The sequence below is a fragment of the Lygodium microphyllum genome, chromosome 11, assembly GCF_053477565.2.
Source record: "Lygodium microphyllum isolate KBCC chromosome 11, Lygodium_microphyllum_v1.1.10, whole genome shotgun sequence".
Lineage (NCBI taxonomy): Eukaryota > Viridiplantae > Streptophyta > Polypodiopsida > Schizaeales > Lygodiaceae > Lygodium > Lygodium microphyllum.
This window is the reverse complement of record NC_141145.1, coordinates 65,790,859-65,811,628: the sequence shown is the minus strand read 5'-3', so window position 1 is coordinate 65,811,628 and position 20,770 is coordinate 65,790,859. Positions and strand designations below refer to the sequence as shown.

General features: G+C 43.0%; 1 protein-coding gene across 1 annotated transcript in view; it reads left to right on the top strand.

Moving 5' to 3' along the window:
* The window catches only part of LOC148028899 (uncharacterized), a 138,987-nt gene extending 122,983 nt beyond the window's left edge, over positions 1 to 16,004 (top strand). The window contains exons 11-13 of the mRNA XM_087688631.1: positions 14,129 to 14,248; positions 15,158 to 15,230; positions 15,316 to 16,004. Of these exons, the coding sequence (XP_087544757.1) occupies positions 14,129 to 14,248; positions 15,158 to 15,230; positions 15,316 to 15,701 (579 nt within the window). The 3' untranslated portion in view covers positions 15,702 to 16,004. The remainder of the gene's footprint in view (positions 1 to 14,128; positions 14,249 to 15,157; positions 15,231 to 15,315) is intronic.
* Positions 16,005 to 20,770: the final 4,766 nt, after the last annotated feature.

The window sequence follows — 20,770 nt, the reverse complement described above, 5'->3', positions numbered from 1 at the left end:
AATGCGCAACTGGCGATTGATTATACAAGGCATTCTAATCAGGAGGTTGTACTGATTCAATTGGACCTGGAAAAGGCTTTCGACTATCTGGACTGGTCTTTTGTTGCAGAGCTTATGTCTGCTATGGGCTTTGGTGATCGGATGTCTCGACTGATCTACATCATCAGTGCAACGGTGTCTTCGCGAGTCATGTTGAATGGAGGCGTTACCGAGCCATTTGTCCTTGCCCGCTCTGTCAGACAGAGGTGCCCTTTGAGCCCTCTCTTCTTTGCCCTTGTGACTCATCCAGTTCTTTTGATGTTATCTCATATGGCAACTTCCACTCAGTTGGCTGAATTGTCGCTTCCTTCTGGACAGCATTTCATTAGTCAATCCTTGGCTGATGACAGCTTTATGATTCTGCGTGCGGATAAGGATAACCTTCGCAAAGCATTGGATGTTTGGGCTCTCTTTGGTCAGGCTTCCGGCCTTCGCATCAATGCGTTGAAATCAGCCATTCTCAGTTGCACCGAGTCGGATTTGCAGTCATTGAACTGGCAGGGTATCGTTGTGCCTCGTGGCTCCATTGTCAAGCATCTTGGCTACCCCTTGGGTGTTGATGTTCCCCCAAAGCAGCTTCTACAGTGGATTTCTTAGAAACTAGCGGCTAAGTTCCTGCATTGGAAGTCTCAGGCTTGGCCATTCCATGTTCGCCTCAAAGTAGCTCAGACAATTATGTTGCTTATGCTCACATATTTCTTGCCCTTGCTGCCTTGGACTACTACTACCCTGAATGCTCTTACTCAGTCTATTCGTTTTATGTTATGGAAGAAGGATTCCTTGCATGCAGGCATTTCCTGGATTTCTTGGTCGCATGCGTGCACCCCCAAACGCATGGGTGGAGGAGCTATTTTGGATGCCCAAACTCACATGCTGGCCCTCCGTTGGTCTCTTTTCCGCGCCATGTGCTCAAATCATCATCCGTGGGTCGTTATAGCCCATTATTTCCTTGAGGAGCATGGGCTTCGGCATGGCAATACCCAAATCCAGAGTTCTTGGTGGCATGTTCTTAATGCCGATTCTCGGTTCTCTGGTTCCTCTTCATCACTGCTTGCCCATTTGGTGTGTTCCTGGAAACTGGTCCTCCGGAAGGCTCAGTGGCATCCGGCGGAGGATCGCTTAGCTGCTAATTCTTTTCAACTGGAATTGTTGGCAGTCTCGCGGTTACTTTCATGGGAAGGTAAACAAGAGCTTCGACCACAATTCAACTGTATGGCACGTTTGGGCTTAACTTTAGTCGCGGATGCCACCCTTGCCAGTCGCAATGTGTTAATATCATTTCGTACAGCCAGGAGGATTTTTAGGATCCCTCGTGGATACAGGCATTTATGGGAACAGCTTTTGATGGTGCTCCAGAGCAGACAACCCTTTCCTGCCCTTGCTTCAGATCATCCTTGGCAGGATTGGGACTTTGAAGGCCGGCTGAGTTTCGGCAAAGCTTCCACTAACTAGGTCTATCATCTTATGATTAAAGATCATCAATGGCTGGTTACTAAAGCTAATGCTCTATAGGGATTGCGTAAATCCCGGTCATGGTGGAGGGCAACTGTGATGGAAGGGTGGTTGAACAAGACACCCTTCAAATATAAGGTCTTTCTTTGGAGGGTGATGATTGGGGGTCTTCCGCTTGCTTCAGCTCTTTCCAAGCGACGAATATCCAACGGCAACTGTTTCTTTTGCATCACCAGTGTCGAATCCGCCCGTCACCGATTTATTTCTTGCCCTATCGCTAAGAAAATATGGTCGTTCTTATCAGCCGTTTGGAGAGCGGTGGTTGGTTTCTCGCTAAGGCCCTTTGATTGGGTCTTTGTGCAGCCCAAATACCCAACACCGGCACAGCCACATATGAAGCTCGTGTTTCACTTTCTTCGATATTGAGGCTGTTGGCATAACTGGACCATTCGGAATGCTTTTCTTTTTTATTCGGCCTGTAATGTTCAGCGGCATATTGCTAGGCTTAAGGGTCTCTTGTATTGGCAGATAGATCTTCTTCAGCATTCTGACTTACTCTCCCGGGAGGACTTGCGTCCCTGGCATATGGCAATTTCATCTACATCTTTGCCATGACTTTGTAACTCTTAGTACTGGAACCTTTTCACATGATGGCTTAGTGTCATCATGTATCTTGTAATCAAGTAAACTTGTACTTTTTTTCGTAATTAATACAATTACCTTTTATGAAAAAAAAAAAAAGAGATCTGAAGGAGCGATGGCGACCTGTCGCCACCACTAGCCTTCTGCACCGACTTGAACGGACCCTTGCCTGTTCCACCTGCGCGCAGCCTGCATTAGGCCTGAGGTCTCGCTCACCATACCTGCACACCTGGCTGTAAAGCAGTCTTGTGCTGCTTCAGGACTGCCTGATTCTACCTGTGTGGACTGCAGACCTGCATTAGAGACAGAAAGCGCCAGAAAGTGACAGAGAATCGTCGCACAGGGTTTCTGCCACAAGTGCACTGCAGCACAGGGCAGACCGTCAAAGGGAATAGGCTCGAACTGCTGCTGCTGTTTGTTCTGCACCAGGCCTGCAGTGATGTGGTACTGCAGAGGTGCAGTCCTGCAGAGACTCAGCGTGGACACCCTGACCAGCGTATCGCAGATTTGCCAGGTTCAATCGGGTGTGCTTGCAGAGTACGTCCCTGGACAGTGCCTCTGTACAGAAGACAGAGAGAGAGAGAGTGAGAGAGAGTGAGAGAGAGAGAGTGTGTGTGTGTGTGTGTGTGTGAGAGAGAGAGAGAGGCCTGCGTTCGTTTCTACCTCCCGTGTGCTCCTGGCTTTGCATCTGACCTACACAAGTGGTGATACAACATGGCTGGTCTAGATATGGCTTTTATCGACCAAACGGTGGCAGCCCTTGGTCCGGATTCTGATACAGAGGAACCAGGGGATATGGTTCCTTGCACAGAGGAGATGCCTCCTAGTCCTGACTTCCAGCCTGCGGGCAAACGCACCAAGCATACTTCGGAAGAGAGAATGGATCATCAAGAACGTTCTTATGCTCAGGTTGCCTCTGATTCAGTGGATTCTCAAGATGTTGACTGGGAACATTTGCTGGAGTTTGCCAACACTCTACTTGGCGATTATGTCCAACATAATCATGAAGCTTTTTCTGACTCTGGAACTGAAGATGTTCTGGAAGCCATGGTGGACCCGAAAAATGTCTTGCGCTCATTTTCGATGTTTTATGACCGTGTTGTTATACTCTTCTTCACTGGCAGGATCCCAGTGCTTTCCCATATTCGCCAGTGGCTGCACAATCTACTACAAGGGGAGTGTATTGAGGAGATTTTTGTTAGGCCCCGAGGCTTCTATGAGGTGCTGTTAAAATCTAAGACGCATCGTGCTGATCTCCTGTCTAAACTGCCATTGTTCTTTGATCGACGTTTAGTCCATGTTGTGCCATGGCGCCCAATGGCAGATTTTCAGCGCCTGCTTCAACATGAATGCCCGGTGTGGGTTGAAGTGGAAAATTGTCCGGCGGTCTATTGGCCACTGTTAAAGGATGCCATGGCCGTTGTGGGCATTGTTCTAGTCCCCCCGAGCCTAAGGGCCATGAATCGTAACCGTTTGTGTATGTTATGGGACACTGCTAGGAAAAGGCCTGCTTGGTTATGTCTTAATTGCTCTGGCATGCATCCTTTGCACTTTCGTTTGAAATGGGGCAACTTTGCAGGGCATTGCTTTTCGTGTGGAAAACATGTTGTGCTGCCCATGGAAGATATGGTGCTTGATGCTCCATCGCAGGATGCAACCCAGCCACCTAAAGTTTTGGATAAAGGTAAACAACATGTTTCGGGTTTGGATTCCCGTGGCAATGACTGGGTCGATGTACGTGCCAAAAAAGGTAAAAGGTTTGATGCTGGCCTGGCGGATACTAGGCCTAATGCTTCACAGGATTCCATGCGCACTTATATGCGCAGGAAAGAAATGTTGTCTTCAGATCATACTGCTTGTACTATGGTTTCTTCTGCTCCCCGTAATTAGTCTACTAGGAAAGTATATACGGACGGTCCAAAGGGCCCACCTGCTAAGTTGGCTTTTGATACTAGAGGTAATGTGATTACCCCATGGGATCGTCGTTATGCTTGTTCCATCCCCAAGACAGTGGATATTCTGTCTACCTCTAAAGCTGGCCGTTAGAACTCTTTTGCCGTGTTAGCTGATTTTTTGGATGAGGGAGTCCTTGACATTCTAGCAGAAAAGGTTAAATTGAGGCAAGTTGTGCCTCATCCTTGATTTTCTTTTTGTTACACATGAAGATAGCCACGTGGAATGTGCGAGGCATTTGTTCTCGCCATAAGCAACATGCCATGTGGACTGTATTGCATGAGAATCAATGGGATGTCTTGTGTGCTGTTGAGCATAAGAGTCACGGTGAAGCAGGAAAATTTGTGGATTGCCATGGGTTTCGCTTGTTTTATGCAGGGACACATGCCATGCATTATTCTGGTGTGCTTATGATTGTACATGAGAAATATCAGCCTGTTCTTATTAAAAATGTACATGGCCGTTGTGTGGTAATTGAAGTTTTATTCGAATGAGAGATCTTATGGTTGCTGGGCCTCTATGCTCCAAATGACCCTTTATCCCGCCGGGATCTTTGGAATACTTTGTAGACCTCCTTGTCACTTGGCAGACGGGGTTTTTTGATGGTGGATTTTAATGTGTGTTGATTCTTCACAATCCACATCAGAGCATTCGGTGATGGACGCTCCGGAAAGCCGTGTGTGGAATGCGTTTGCTCTTGCTGTACTTGAGCAAGATCTCTAGTCTTGGCTACACCCTTCTTCTACAGGGTTTACTTTCCATTCTGTGCAGTATGTAACTACATGGTCGCGGTTGGACCGCATGTACATCATGCAGGATGATGATTTTCTTCCTGAGATGCTGGAAATGAAAGTGTTGCAGCAATATGCCTTGTCAGACCATTTCCCTCTACAGCTTGAGATACTTGCACAACCCATTGCACCTTTTAAGCAATTTTTGGATAGACTCCCTTTGCGTTTCAACTTCTCTTATTTGAAGCATTCAATCTTTCGGGGCTACATGTAGCAATTGATTAATAGATTTTTATTGGACTTCGCCTCTGAGGGCAATGCTTCTTTTGAACGATTGCTCTCTAATGTGCAGCGGGTTGTTCGACAGTATGATCTGGTCCGCAATCAGGTTCCACTTGATACGCAAACTACTTTGGAGACAGATATTTGTGAGGCGGAGATTATGGATGTTTTGTTACACCTGTCCAAGGATAAAAGTCCCGGTTGGGATGGAGCCGACCAGTTAATGCCCATTATGCAACCATGCCACTGCTATGCAAACAGTGCTAATCCTTCATCTCCCATCCATTGGGAGATGTGATCCGCCATCTGACTCTTCAACTCCTCCTCTATCTGTGTAATTGTCCACTCCCCTGAGTGAGAGGACTAAAGAAAAAAGGCGTAGTTTGGTCCATCCGGTGATGCTAGTAGATGGACTTTGTCTCTCCTTGACTTATGAACCACGAAGATCCCCACCTCTAGAGGTAGTGGAAACTCTGTGCGCTCGGCAACTCTCAGGTAGGACCATGGGCCATTGCGGAAGAACTCCTGTGGCAGCAGCTAGGCCTTTCTCGGGAAGGTGTAACAGGTGGCAGGGGCGGATGAGCTGGTGGCTGTATGGGAGGGAGGAAGACTGCTGGTACGAGGAGGATGTAGGTGTGTATGGCTCATCACCTCCTGTGGAAGGAGACAGGTGGGTCTAGGGGGGAAACACTTGAACTGGGTGTGGATCAGGGGGGGTGCTCGGTAGGGGAGATGGTGGGGGGGAGGAGGATTTAGGGATGGTGGGATGGACAGAAGTTGAGAAATCCGGATCTAGAGCTAGTTAGCTATGGTGGACGCAAATCAAACACACGATACATGATAGAGGGAAGAGATTGTAACTCAAGTGAATTAGGTTCCAAGATAGACTAGCTTGGACTCATAAAGACAATCTTGAGTGACTCAATTGATAGTATCATTCTCATTGAAATGAGTGTCAAGTACATGCTTATATAGCCTTTTTGGATGGTATCACTCTTCATCTTTGTGCTTATGGGATTTTGGACATCTCTTCTGGAGTATACAACTTTTGTCATTCTCTTATACAAAGCCTCTTCTAGGCATACATCATTTGATTTCTCAACACCCCCCCTCAAATGATGAGTCTCTACCCTTGCTGGCTTTTGCCCCCCCTTCATGATGACATGGTCCGGAAGACTAGCTCATAGGCAGCCTAGTCAAGTTAAAGCTTGAGACTTTACATCTTGGCAAGGGTTATATAAATCAAATTCACTAACATATGAGAGATACAATGAAAGTTCTTCAAAACAATCTGTCAGTGTTGTTGATGGTAGTGGAAGCATATTCTTCTTCTTCTTTTTCCTCCATGTATTGGTTCTGGTGATGATCACTTTGCAATTGTTGGGCTCTCTTCTTGTGGAAACATTCACTGGCTACATGGCCAGTTTTACCACAATAGTGACATGTAATCCGATCCTTGTTATTGTTGTTTATGAATCCTCGACCTCTTCCTTTAGTTCCAGCAGCTCCTTTGGTGTACAAAAGATTTTCCCTAGATGATGAGACATTGTCTTTTGCATTCTTGGTTTTTACTTTGCCTTCTTCGTCGAGTAGTGAGTGCTCAATATCTTTAAGTGTGAGGCTTGGAACATTACTCAAAGTGGACACAAGATTTTCATATGGATCCTTGTTTACACTTGCAAGCAGTACGGATATTGCTTCATCTTCCTCAATATTCTTTTTAAGAGATGCAAGTTGAGTTTTTAAACTCTTAAAATTATTAATGTGTATGGTCATAGAAGCACTGTCTTTGATATCCAGTTTATAAAACTGCATGAGAAGTTTTACCTTTGAATTTTTTGCTTGAGTACCAAACATTTTATCAAGTTCCTCCCAGGCGGTTCTAGCATTTCTTATGCCAGATATATGATGTAGCACATCATCACTTAGTCCCCAGGCAATGATGCCTAGTGCCTTATTATTCATCTTCTTCCATTCTTTGGATTTGAACTGGTTTTCTTCAACGAACCCGTCTGTATCATCTTCCTTTTTGTTATCTACATCATCTTCGAACAAGTCCCATAAGTCTTTCCGCATAAGATGGTACATGGTCTTCTCCTTCCAGGCATGGAAGCCTTTACCATTAAATTTTGCTATATGTTCCACTTCAGTCATCTTTAGAAGGAGGTCTTACCACGAGAACTCTCAGGCAGTGTCTATCCTTTTACAAGGGATTCGATAATTGTACAAGCAAATAATTTCATGCGGGAAGGTCTTACCAAATGGCAGTGTCTAATCCCGATTACACAGTGCTTTGACAGATATTGGAATAGATGCATCTGTACAAGTCAACAAACCCTTGATGACATATATGCTCAAAGATTCAAGCACTTTTTTTTTTTTAATAAACTAATGGAAATCAATTTGAGTGTGTATGAAAGTAAAGCTTAGTATGAGAAAGGATTGGTGTGAAGAGGCTTTAGTAATAAGGATTTCCAAACCTTAGATTTTTTATTTCTTTTTTAAAAGAAAGGATAATGAAAGTAATGGCCTCATAACAGGTCGCAATTTCAACCAGAGATGATATTTCAGATTCTTTCTTCTCGTTTCCTCTTTGACTCCTCTTCTCTTCTCTATCTCTGTTGCAGACATACGCAAATCTTCTTGGCCATGCCTGATTCCTCAGTCGATGTAGTCGTTTTCTTTTTCGTGTTTGCCGTAGCCACCAGGCACATGGGGATTGACAATCTTGATTCTCAGAAGGGGCGTGGAACTGAGGAACGGCGTGCGCCAGGTGCTGTCAAAGGTCCGCCTCAGAGATTCTTCGCAACGAGATGACAGCAAGCTAAACGCAGACGTAGTCTTCCCTTCTTTCTTCTCTGACAGCAGTCGTCTTCTCCTTCTTCTTCTTCTATTGCAAGAACAACTACATACCTTAGGTAGTAGGTAGCCTTAGTAGTAGATACCCACCATCATTCTTTCTCCGACCTCTTAGATGACCTATGGGTAAAAATATCACTGCGAACTCTCCCACTCTCCAGCAATCTATTCAGAAAGTACGCCTCCTTCACCAAAATTTCAGAAACCTTGCAGAGTTAAATGCTGAATTGAAAGAAGTGGAATTTCTGGTTTGTAGAATGGACTTGACTAGGAGGAGTCAGCTACAAGCTCTTCTCTTCTATGTTGTCTCTTCTCTTGAGCTCCACAATCTTGAACCTCTTGAGATCCTTCTCCTCTTATGCTGTAGTGGATAGCTTTGATGGATAAAGAAGATGATAAAGGAATTTGAGAAAAGTGCACACACTAACCAACTAGCTCAGTTGGCTCTAGTTGAGAAATCCGGATCTAGAGCTAGTTAGCTATGGTGGACGCAAATCAAACACACGATACATGATAGAGGGAAGAGATTGTAACTCAAGTGAATTAGGTTTCAAGATAGATTAGCTTGGACTCATAAAGACAATCTTGAGTGACTCAATTGATAGTATCATTCTCATTGAAATAAGTGTCAAGTACATGCTTATATAGCCTTTTTGGATGGTATCACTCTTCCTCTTTGTGCTTATGGGATTTTGGACATCTCTTCTGGAGCATACAACTTTTGTCATTCTCTTATACAAAGCCTCTTCTAGGCATACATCATTTGATTTCTCAACACAGAGATACATGGGTTGGGGGGGGAGGGTTGCTGTGGGCCAAGGTCAGTGGGGGGGAGGGGGACACGGGATGTGGGGGGGGTGGGAGTGGGGGCTGTGGGAACTAAGGCGAGGTAGTCTATGGCACGGGTGGTGGATGTGGGGGGCTTCAGTTTTGCCGGATGGGATGGACAAGGTGGGGCTGTGGAGTGCTCTGCCGAGGGGGCGTCGCTCGCCCACCTGCTCCCTGCTATCGAGGCTGGGTCTGAGGAGCTGGCTACGCCCCCCTGCTGTCTTCCTCTCTGTCTTCTCTGGACCCCTGTGAAGCTGTCAGCGTCCACTTGCGGGCTTGTCAGCGGAGCCACCTTGGCTCCGAAACGCATATAAACTGTTGCCTGATGCCCAAAGTCGTGGCAGTGCAGGCACTGCCCTGGTTGCCCAGTCACAATGACCTGCTGCCTAAAGGAGTGCCCGCCTGCCTCAATCTCTAGGAGCCGTGGGATATTCTTGACCTCTTTCACTACCACCCGTACCTTTGGGACATGTGCTGCTGTCATTGCATCTGCGAAAGACGCGAGAGGGACAGTGCCGAAGAGCCGTCCAAAGTCTTCCACCAATTGGCGATACTCTATCGCCAGGCCGGGGAAAAGAAGGGTGACCGGGTGCCAAACAAACCTGCTGTGGAGTGCAAATGCCCCCATAGTAAAGCCACTGTACTACGGGACCATGTATATGACCCCCTTCATGGACACATATGGTGAACGGGCGAGTAACTCGCGAGCTGCATCTGCCGAATTGACTCGGACCATGAAAATCCCTTGCCCCATTAGGACCGCCTCCATGATCTGCACTGTGCGGATGCGTAGCGTGGAGTGAAGCCAGTCCCGAAGCTAGGCCCTGGCTGGGGAATGTCCTACCACTTGACCATAAATCGTTGTTTCCTTTAGCTTCAGCTCCTTAGCTTGGACGGCTAAGAGTTGCTCCTCAGAGAGGACGACACGCAAGGTGTTTGACTGGGGGGTACTCGGTGAGTGCGCCGGTGTCTGACCAGAGGTTTCCATTGCACGTCCCTTCTGAGAGAACTATCAAGCACGTCGCGGTTGTACCTGAGGGGGGAAAGTTGCTGCAAATAGAGGGAACAACTGGAGGGTGGGGGGATCAATGGCAAGGGGGGGGGGGTGTGTGAAAGCTGCTGTTTTTGGCAGTTCGGGGGGGGGAGGGGGGGATGGGGGGGTTGTACACCGCGGACGGATCATTATCTCCCCACCATATGTAAACTGAGACAATGATCATTAGATATAATGGGGGGAGGTGTTGAACACCATAACCCTAGTCTTCCTAGGATTCTGTGAGGCCTCTCTCCTAGCAAAAGGTATATATGCATCTAGGCGGTGTTGCAACCCCTTTGGGATATCTAAGAGAAGCACAATATTATCTATATAGAGTAGTAGAGGTATTAGTACTCCCCCATGGCTAGGTTCATGTCCTCCCGATCTATCAATATAGCTTGATATCTCATCAATGTATAGCCTGAAGAGAGTGGGTGAAACTAGGCAACCTTGCTTCACTCCAATAGTATTAAAGTTCTCGTGTAACATCTCACCTAGATCTAGGACCTATCAATTGGCTGAATCATACAATGCCAAGACACCCCACCACATCTTAGTAGTGACCACCAACTCATGTAATCTCTACATGATTCTAGCTTGTGGCATTGTATCAAAGCTTTGCGGTTGTCCACAAAGAAACAATAGTCCCTCTTTCCCATGCTCTACCCTCCTCAATGATAGCTCGAAGTGTGAGGATGTGGTCAAGTGTGGAATATCCTCTCTTGAACCATGCTTTTCCATCTACCCGATATTGATGTATCTCTTTCCATTTACTCAGCTCATGCTCTAGTACAAATCCATAAAGCTTGGCTAGCACATGGCCAAGCAAGGTAAAGAGGAACAAAGGCCGATGTTGAATAGGATGGCGCACCTAGGACTCATCATTGTTGTTGATGCTCTTCTATCTATCAGTAGGGTTATGTCCTTTCGATTAGTTTGATGCTACTTTCATGTTCCTCAATGCTGTTGCAATTTGTGGAGCAGCCTCTTTCCTCTTTGGACCAGGAGCCCCCTTGGTAAGATTGGATGAGTAATGGTCCTTTTATACAGAGTGATTAAGGTCTTAAAATATGAAAAGGCAGGTTGTGTGTGGTGAAGTTTTCATATCCCTAGCAAGATGGAATTATAGCCTTCTAAGATGGATAATGCAAGCATCATGCCATATCATCTCTAATCTATGAGAAATTTGAATGGAAATTATGCAAGGGCTAGGGAGTCTCGCTCGAACTTGATTGGGCTATGCTAGTCTTCACCTACACCAACTATTAGGATCCATCATTATTATCCTTATAGTTAGTTGCATCTACAATGCTCTCATGCCACAGTGGTTGCAAATAGCACAATATTTGCCATTTTCTTACTTACCCGGTGGTGCGGAAGGTTTGGTCACTACTATCAGCCATTTGGTTCCAAGTGGTTGAGCTATCGATGCTTCCAAAGCACTGGGTCTTTGGGCATCCCAAGTTTGTGGACCCTGTGCAAGCTGATATGAAAATGCTCTTTCCTCTCTTACGCTTCTAGAGTTGTTGACATATATGGAGCACCACGAATGCATTCATCTTTGATACTTCATCAGGAGTGCAAAGTCATATAGTCCGCTTGAAAGGACTTCTTCATTGGCAGCTCAATTTGATTGAGTTAACAGATATTGTCCCTAGACAAGATTCGCTTGCTTGGCATGCTGAAGTTTCTTCTTGCCCCTTCTAGTCACTTTACTTCCTTTATGCTTTGATTGTGATGTCTCAAATTTTATGCACGATGGCCTAGAGCCCTCCTATATCCTATAAGCATGTAATCTTGTATTTTTTTCATAATTAATACAATTACCTTTTATGGGGGGAGAGACAGACAGACAGAGAAACAAACAGAAAGAGATGTCATTCTTGGGCAGTTAGGTCTTTATTCTTTCCAACGCATATGCCAGCACTTTCAGGTGCGTAGAGGCTATAGCCAGATCTAGTCGAACCTACAAGACCACCATCTTTAATTCTTTCCAATGCATATGCCAGCACTTTCGGGTGCCTAGAGGCCATAGCCACATCTAGTCAACCCTACAAGACCAGCTTCAACAGTATAATCCATTGCTTGCTTCTTAGCCTGCTTCACCTTGGCAAGATTGGATGTTTGTAAAACTGGATGATTTTCAGAAAAGGTCGGCTAATCAAATCTACCACAAGATGGTAGAGGACAAGCGATGGGTCACTAAGAAAGCAAATAAAGTCTAGTGTGCTTGGGATAGTAGAGAGAAGTAGTAGGATAGATTTCTTCAATTGTGGAGGCCCAAAGTTCCTTACTAACGAAAAGTTTTTGTGTGGAGGTTGCTTATCGATGGTCTTCCTAGTGGAGACATCTTACGTGCCTCCAAGATCTCTTGGGGCCATTGTATCTTTTGCACTATTTGAGACACTAATTCACCTTTTCATCTCTTTCCCTCTGGTAAGACTGATTTGGAGCTTTGTTTCACGTGTGTGGACCTTGGCGAGTCCTTAGCAGCGGATGCCCATCTGTTCTTGGACCTTGGACAAGATGCCTTCATTGTCTTCTTTGCACTTGGATTATCCTTGCCTCTTCCAATTTCTCAGATGGCCAGTTCTCTGACACATTTGGCATACTTTTAATGCCTTTATTTTTGATTTGGCCTCCCGTATTCATGGTCATGTGGCCCATGTTCACTATTGCAGATTTCTTCCACGATTTCAGCAGATGTGGTCCTCCTTGATGTGGCTATTCCTTGGCTGGATATTGTTCTACTCCAATTCTGCAGCCAGCATGATATTTGTGTGTTATTTTATAGTAACCTTTTGGCTTTCTCTTGAGCTTGACAAGATTTTCATGGCTGGCCACAAGGCCCTATGCGAGATTTGTATCCTTTCTGTTTGAAGGGCCTGAAGGCCTGATGTAAATATTCCATACATTAATATACACTTATTCGCGACAAAAAGAGATTTATTACGGTTTCATATTATTTATCATTGCTTCCTTCGTCAAAGTCCCGTACGTAGGAAATCACTAAGCCTATCTGGTTGTTGCCCTGAAAGAAGGATTCTACATGATTGGGCATGCATTTCTTGTATCTCCTAGAATCATGTTTGCACTCCGAAAAGAATGGGAGGAGGGAACTGTTTTGGATCAAGAGACTCATGATTGCTCTTTGTTGGTCTCTGTTTAAGCTTTGTGTGAGGAATGACAGCCTTGGTCTTTGATTGCCAGGACTTTCCTTGAAGACCAAGGTATTATGCATGAAAACACTAGGATTCCCACTTCATGGTGACATGTATTAATGCTGAACAGCCTACTCATCTTAAATCTTCTGTGCTCTTGACTCATTTGGTCCACTCTTGGAGATTTATGCTTACCAAATCTTCTTGGCATCCCCCTCCTAATTATGAGCAAGCATAGCTCCTTAAGAGCTGAGTTACTGGCTGTTTCGAAGCTTCTTTTATGGGGAGGAAAACAGCAAGAGAGGCCAATGTTGAATAGAATGGCATAACTAGGGCTGATCATTGTTGTTGATGCACTCATGCCTGCAAGTGCTGTTGGCATATGAGTCTTCAGATCAGTTCGATGTTTTCTTCACATTCACAGAGGCTATCGTCATTTATGGGACACCATTTCAATTTCCGTAAGTGCTTTGCAACCTTTTTCCCCTTTGAAGTAGGGCACCCCTTGGCAAGATTGGATGTTTATCATGATGGTGGGCTAGCTCAATAAAACTCCATTTCAATACAAAGATTTATTTGGTAATGTTGGTGCTCCTCCCCTTGCCTCTGTACTCTCGAGACATCATATCTTGAATGGTTCCTGCTTCTTTTGCACGAGTGAAGAAATTTTTATCATCTGTTTTTTTCTTGTCCGGTAATGAGAAAAGTTCTCTGTTCTCTGCTATTGGGTTGCAAGTGGTAGGGCTGTCGATGCTTCCAAAGGATTGGGTGTTTGGACAGCCCAAATTCTTGGATCTTGTGCAGCCACATATGAAAGTATAGTTCCACTTCTTGTGCTTTTGGGGCTGTTGGCACATATGGACTATGCAGAATGCACTCATTTTTGTTTCCGCTTCTGGAGTGCAGAGTCATATCGCCCATTTGAGAGGCCTTCTCCATTGGCAGCTTGAGATCTTCGAGTTTAGGAGATATTCTTCCTTCACAGTATTTGCTTTCTTGGTAGACAGCAGTTTCTTCAGTTCCCTTGTTGGTCATACAGACCGTTTGTACTTGTAGTCATGTTGTGCTTTGTAAATTTTGCATTTTGAGAGAGATTATTATTTACAGAAAAAAAAAAGTTTTATTAAACATGATACTAATGTCAGGATCAAGGACCAGTATTGTACGGTCAGAAAGTTGGTGGTCCCCTGAGTTTAGATCTGGTGCAGCGTCAGCATAGGCTTGCAGCTTCTTTTCATGATCTACAAAGGCATTGCTACCAACAGGTTGGAACTAGAATCAGATGTATTCTCTGTTCCTTTGAATGTTGGATCATTGAGTCATACGTACAATTATCATTTCATTATGTTCTTATCTCTGAATGATGGGTACCTTAGTTTTGGCTCTCTTCATAGCTCCTGACACTTTTCTACATCATACCAAGAGCAAGGAGGAGAATTGAGCCTGTTTTTTGTGAACTCCTGGAAATAAGTCATAGACCAATTAGGAGGTACAGTGAAGGCTAAACCGCATTGTGCTATCAACATTATGGTCTGCTTATAAGCTTTGAAGTCTCAAAAACAGGGTAGAAATTATGAGCTCGGTCATATTCCAAACAGAAGTTACATTTGGTCTTGTCAACAATTAACATTTAAACCTGCTTATATCTCATTCAGAGTTGTCTTTATTGAAGGAATTTGATGAAGTCCTTCACTTTGCTGGATATTTTGATTGCATATGCCTAAATCTGTGAACACGCATGAGCCAAATTCCACCAGTCCAATTTAAAAGGCATAATCACCAAGTTTTCATGAGCTAGTTCAACTATATATCCTTCGGAGTGGACATACATGCATTAAGGGAATACGCAAATGGTTCATGTCTCGTGTAGATCTGGATGGGCATAGCACAGTCATTAGCTTAGATTACTTATTGCCCAATCAACGCTAGTTGCAGGATTAAGGAGCTAACATCGAGTGTGAGAGTTCCTCTTCAAGTGGGGTTCCCCATGTAAACCACCAGGATTCATGAACTGGCTGGATAAATTTGCATGCAAAGGGGTGTGACCTGACAATGTCCCGAGTGTCTTTATAGCATGTAGGATCTACAGAAACACGTGTATTTTTGTCCAAAAAAGACAAAAGAGGGAAAAATAAATCTCGAGTCACTTAACATAACCTCTGCATCTATGTTAGGAGTTGCAAATTCAAGCTCAGTCTGAGCTCATAGACTATCTTCGAGCGATAACGGCATCGCAACATGATGAAGGTACACTCTAATGTCTTTAAGGTTCAATTGTTGAAACTTTCCCCTTCAACCTGATGTTATTTCACATCATTGAATGTCATTACAGAAGTTATGAGAAGTGAAAAGTATGGCTTGTCAAATGATGCAAACCGATTTCCAACACAAAGAAAGCCCAGTGAGTTCTCTCTCCATGATCCAGCAAAGATGGGCCAACCTCTGACACAACGAACAAGTGATGTCTCGCAATTTGACAATCCAGAGACATTGGAAGAATTCTTAACACAAGGCAGGCAAACAGATGTCTCTGAATTTAAGGATCCAAAAACGATGGACCAGTTTCTGGCTGACAGCAGACCCAATGATTTCTCTCAGTTTGAGGATGATCCAAGAGCCTTGGACCAGTATTTGAATGAAAGCAGGCCAAGTGATTTCTCGCAATTTGATGACCCAGAAGGGTTGGGGGACGGGTTAGCGGCTCAAACACAACCCTGATGATGGTCGTACAACAGTGGAAGGCTGTTGACACATCTTGATCTCCACATATGTTTTGTGGACTTATGTTTTGTGGATTTGTGAGATATGTATCTGAATCCAAGAATTTGCTGTACTCTAAAACACTCTCACGAATTGTTCCAATTCCTGCATTGTATCTCATTTTTTTAAAGAAGAGAAAAAGGAAACCTAGTAACAAGTGCGTTAATCACATGCCACATGAATAACAAATCACATGCCGCATGAAAAGAGCTTGTATTCGAGTTGTTAGTATTTTTTTAAAAAGGAAATCCATATCTATCTTATCCTTGTGAAGGAGTTCAGGTTTGGAGCCCTATAATGCCCTTCTCTGAGAAGGGCTTGTAACTACTTTCTTTAACACACATTCACGCATCATTTCTTAAGAAAAGTGGCACATACAACATTGTTACACCTCTTGACATTTTCATTTGGTAGGTGCCCAGTTTCTGTCTAATTGGGATCTTCTTGCATTCGAAATTCTTTCCACAAGAATTTGGACCCATTAAGACAACACTTTGGGGTATTTCGGAGGTCCTTTGCTTGCAAGAAGAATGTGGATACAATTAATGGAAACATAGGACATTTTTAACTATTGCACTTTCATTTGTGTTGTTTTCAATGTCCACAGCCATTGTGCACAATTTATAAATGTGTTCTTTTCAAGAATGTTGAGATGGTACCATATTCTGTAAGGCCATTCAATAAACAACTAAACAAATACCTCTTTTACCTCCAAAATTTGTTATATTGTCTTTAAGAGTGTCTTGCCACTAACTTCTCTTTATACCTCCTACTTATGCATGAACTTCGAATAGGTGCAAAAGTAGGGCTTTGCATTTGTTCTTGCACTTGGGCATCTATGGTTGTACCTTAGTGTAGAGTTTCATGTCTTGCTTTGGCTTGGAGATATGTCTTAGTCAACTACCATTCACTTGGGTGCTATATGACAAAAGTCTTTTGGATACTTATACTAACCAACCTAAAGTTTAATATTTACTTGTTTTTGGTGCTCTATTCCCTTTGCTAAAACATCACTTTGTTCACTCATTGTGAATTAAGCAAATGATGTGATTTGTTAGATTGTGAAATGAACTAAAATGATTATCAAGCAATGACATTTTGTATCCATAGGGCTTTCTTTCACACCATTATATGATGATTACTCAACTCCTTCAATCTAGAAAAAGAGTATCAATTTAATTTATTAGATATACAAATCCTACAAAGATGCATTCTAGATTGTTTACATGCCCAATAGCCCCTTCCCTAAATGTGCCCCCTCACCCCCCCTATTTTGGGGCAAATGGTAGCTTTCTATGAAGTAGTGGCCACCCTCTCCTTGATCCTCCCCTCTTCTCAAGCAAGTCCCCTCTACCCTTTCCTCCTTGATTTTCCCTTACGTTGATGTGCTATCACAAGATTGACAAGGTTGAAGGACCTACATATCGTAAGAAACCACACAACAAAATGAGGCAGAAACTATGTGAAACAAAATTCAGCCTCTCATTTAGGTAGCTCTCAAAAGTATCTCTACATGGGTCATGAAAGTAACCCCACTAGAAAATGGGTGTTTCAAGATCATTTTTAGAACGTCAAAGTAGTGTGAGGTGGTGCTCACCACCAAGCTCATTGGATGTGTGGACCATAGTGCTTTTCTTTGCTAGGTAGATAGAAGGCAAAGACTTTTACATGCTTAGTGATGGCACAACTATCATAGCTCGCTTTCTTAGCCCCCATGAGTATGTCATTCTCACATTGCTTAAATTTGTCAATATTTTGGGTCTTTGTGTAGGGGGACAAGACCTCTACAAAATGGGGTAGTAGAGGGGTGTCCTTAGCACTCGGTAGTCAAGGTTATAGTCCCCACCTCCTCAACTTGATTCCCCTTCTTGTACCAATCCCTAAGTGCATGGCAAATATATACATCCAATGGTTACTACACTAGCCTTTCAAAGGTAGTGCTTTACATGTAGGCTTGTAGGCTATTGTACAATAGGCTACTCTAGGATGCAACAAAGGAGACAAGTTGCTAGGCCTTGTATAGCCTCCTTACTATATGAAAGGGGAGGAACCTTGTTACTTGGGAGTAAAAATGATAGACAATATGGACCATGAGACAAGGAGAGGTAGGGACATTAGCAATAGCTACCGCATACCCTAGGCCTTTCACTTAGAGGGCAGTAGTAGTTGTGCTACTTCTAGTACTGAGGTAGAGACAATTGCACCCATACCCCATCATTGGCCATTTATGATTTGAGGGACTCCTATCCCCCTAATAAACTATGGTAGTGTCCCATCAACATCTTTAGCATTAGTGGCAACAAAGGTAACTCTACATAGAACCCCACTCTTAGGTCATTTATAGGGAGGGACATTCGCTTATTCACCCTACCTCCCAATCACATGTGGCAATGCTAGCAATTGACCTAGTCAAGGTAGATCTTAATCTCATAATTTCACACATTCTTAGTGCTTGGTGGTGAGGAAGTGAGAATTCCTCATGGAGATAAAGAATTTGGTTTCATAGAACAGACTGAGAAAGGGAGAGAGAATGAGGTTATGGCTTCAAATGACTTTGAACTTTGCTAATTTTGACAACTTCTAAAATTTGCCCAAATTTCGCAATGTTTTTCAACAACGTTGCACACAACTGATTCATTATTATCATTTCAAATTAATTTAATGCAAATGCAAATGTGTTACAGATGTCATCTCCAATGGTAGGTCAATGTAGTCCAACAAAAGGAAAGATCACAAACTATGCATAGTGCTATAGGATCAAGCTAGGAAATGTAGACTTCGTATCAAGACCTAGGTGCATTAGGGGATTGTCTTGGGTAATTGATTAATGAATTTTCAACTGAATGATAAAGGTTTCATAGAGTAGATTGAGAAAGGGAGAGAGGATGATGCTATGGCTTCAAATGACTCTAAAATTTTGCTAATTTTGACAACTAAAATTTTCCCAACTTAGCAACACTTTCAAAAAAATTTATACAATTGACATAGAATTATCATATTTTCAAATTATTTTAATGCAAATGTGTTGAAATGGCAATTCTTCAATGTTTTATTGATGCCATCTAGTAGAAGGAAAGATCACAAGATAGGCATGGTGCTATAGGGTAAAGCCAAGAAAGTTAGACTTAGTATTGAGACCTAGGTGCATTAGGGAATTGTTCTAGGTAATTGATTAATGAATTTTCAATGAAATAATAAGCAAAACACTAATAGAGATATACCTGAGTATGTATATGTGGATGTTTATAATTTTATTATAAGTATAAATATTTAATAAAATAATCATTGACTAATTAGCTAGCTACTCTAAGGAAAGAATAAAGAAAATCACTAAAAATTTTCATCACTCTTATCTATCTTTATGTGCAGATGTGTGTGTGTGTGTGTGTGTGTGTGTGTGTGTGTGTGTGTGTGTGTGTGTGTGTGTGTGTGTGTGTGTGTGTGTGTGTGTGTGTGTGTGTGTGTGTGTGTGTGTGTGTGTGTGTGTGTGTGTGTGTGTGTGTGTGTGTGTGTGTGTGTGTGTGTGTGTGTGTGTGTGTGTGTGTGTGTGTGTGTGTGTGTGTGTGTGTGTGTGTGTGTGTGTGTGTGTGTGTGTGTGTGTGTGTGTGTGTGTGTGTGTGTGTGAAATCCATATACTTATTTATGGTTCTTATTTAACTATGAGAGTTAGAGCATGAGGGATAATAATAAAAAGATGATAGTAGCATAGATATAAATTAACTAGATATGTATATGTGTGTATACAAACATAATTAAAAACATTGATGCAAATGTGTGTGTGTGTGTGTGTGTGTGTGTGTGTGTGTGTGTGTGTGTGTGTATATATATATATATATATATATATATATATATATATATATATATATATATATATATATGTATGTATATGTATATTCATAAGTAGGTGTAAATATTTAAATAGGAAGAATGGTAATAATAAGAAAAATGAAAAAATATAAAAAGAATAATATTTATAAAAATAAGCATTGCTTATACATACATATCTATAAAAATTTCTGGTAATAATAGCAGTTAAGTAGAAACGGATACATAAATACATGATTCAACATATAGAGTAGACTTTTTGTAAGGTTGGGGGAATTTTCATGGATGTGTGTGAATTGAATATTGAGTGGGAGCATTTGAAAGGGTAACAAGGAAAGAAAGAAAGGAAAAAATAAGTCATGGGGAGAAAATAAAATAAAAAACAACAATAACAACAACGGTCGATAAGAGGCCACAAGATAGGGAGAGAAGCCCTTTTTTGCCTCTTGTGAGAAAGAGAGAGAAATCATTGCTCCAATTATCAACTTATTTCCTTCTTAATCATTTTCTTCCACTCCATGAGCAACACCATCATCATCAACCTCATTTCCATCAAATTCGTCATTGTCTTCTTACTCGTCATGCAATCACTGATGGCCCTCCTTTCTATCTCACTATTACCATTGACACCCATCATGTTGACAAGGGAGAGTCAAGGGGAAGGAGGGAGGCAGGAAGGTGGCATCTTATAGAACACTTGCATACCACCCCCTAATCCATCCTAGACCCACCGCACATAAACCTTGCACGTGGAGCACATTGCACTAGTGCACAAGCATTGTGCACTTGCATTAGACTAGTGTACTTCACACTAGTATACTTAGGTGCATAATGCACCGTAGTAGTGTACTAGTGCAACTTACTGCACATGCCCTATACACTAGCTCCATCCCATTGCACTACACTTGGAGTACTACACCATCTTGCACGTAAATTAGGGCATAAACACCACTGCATAGCACCTATTCACTCATTCTAGTGCACTACAAAATAACCCCCTTGCACAGTGCCCTCAAGTGTACAAGTACTACTACATTATGCACTAGTGCACCCACCCATATTCCAACATTACCACACGATGCAATAGAACCCACTACACCACACCTTAGTGCATTAAATCTTAGTGCACTATATCACACTAAGTCCACTAGTGCACGTATAGCATTAAGCGAAATTTGAGATTTAAAAATGGCCTAATAAGA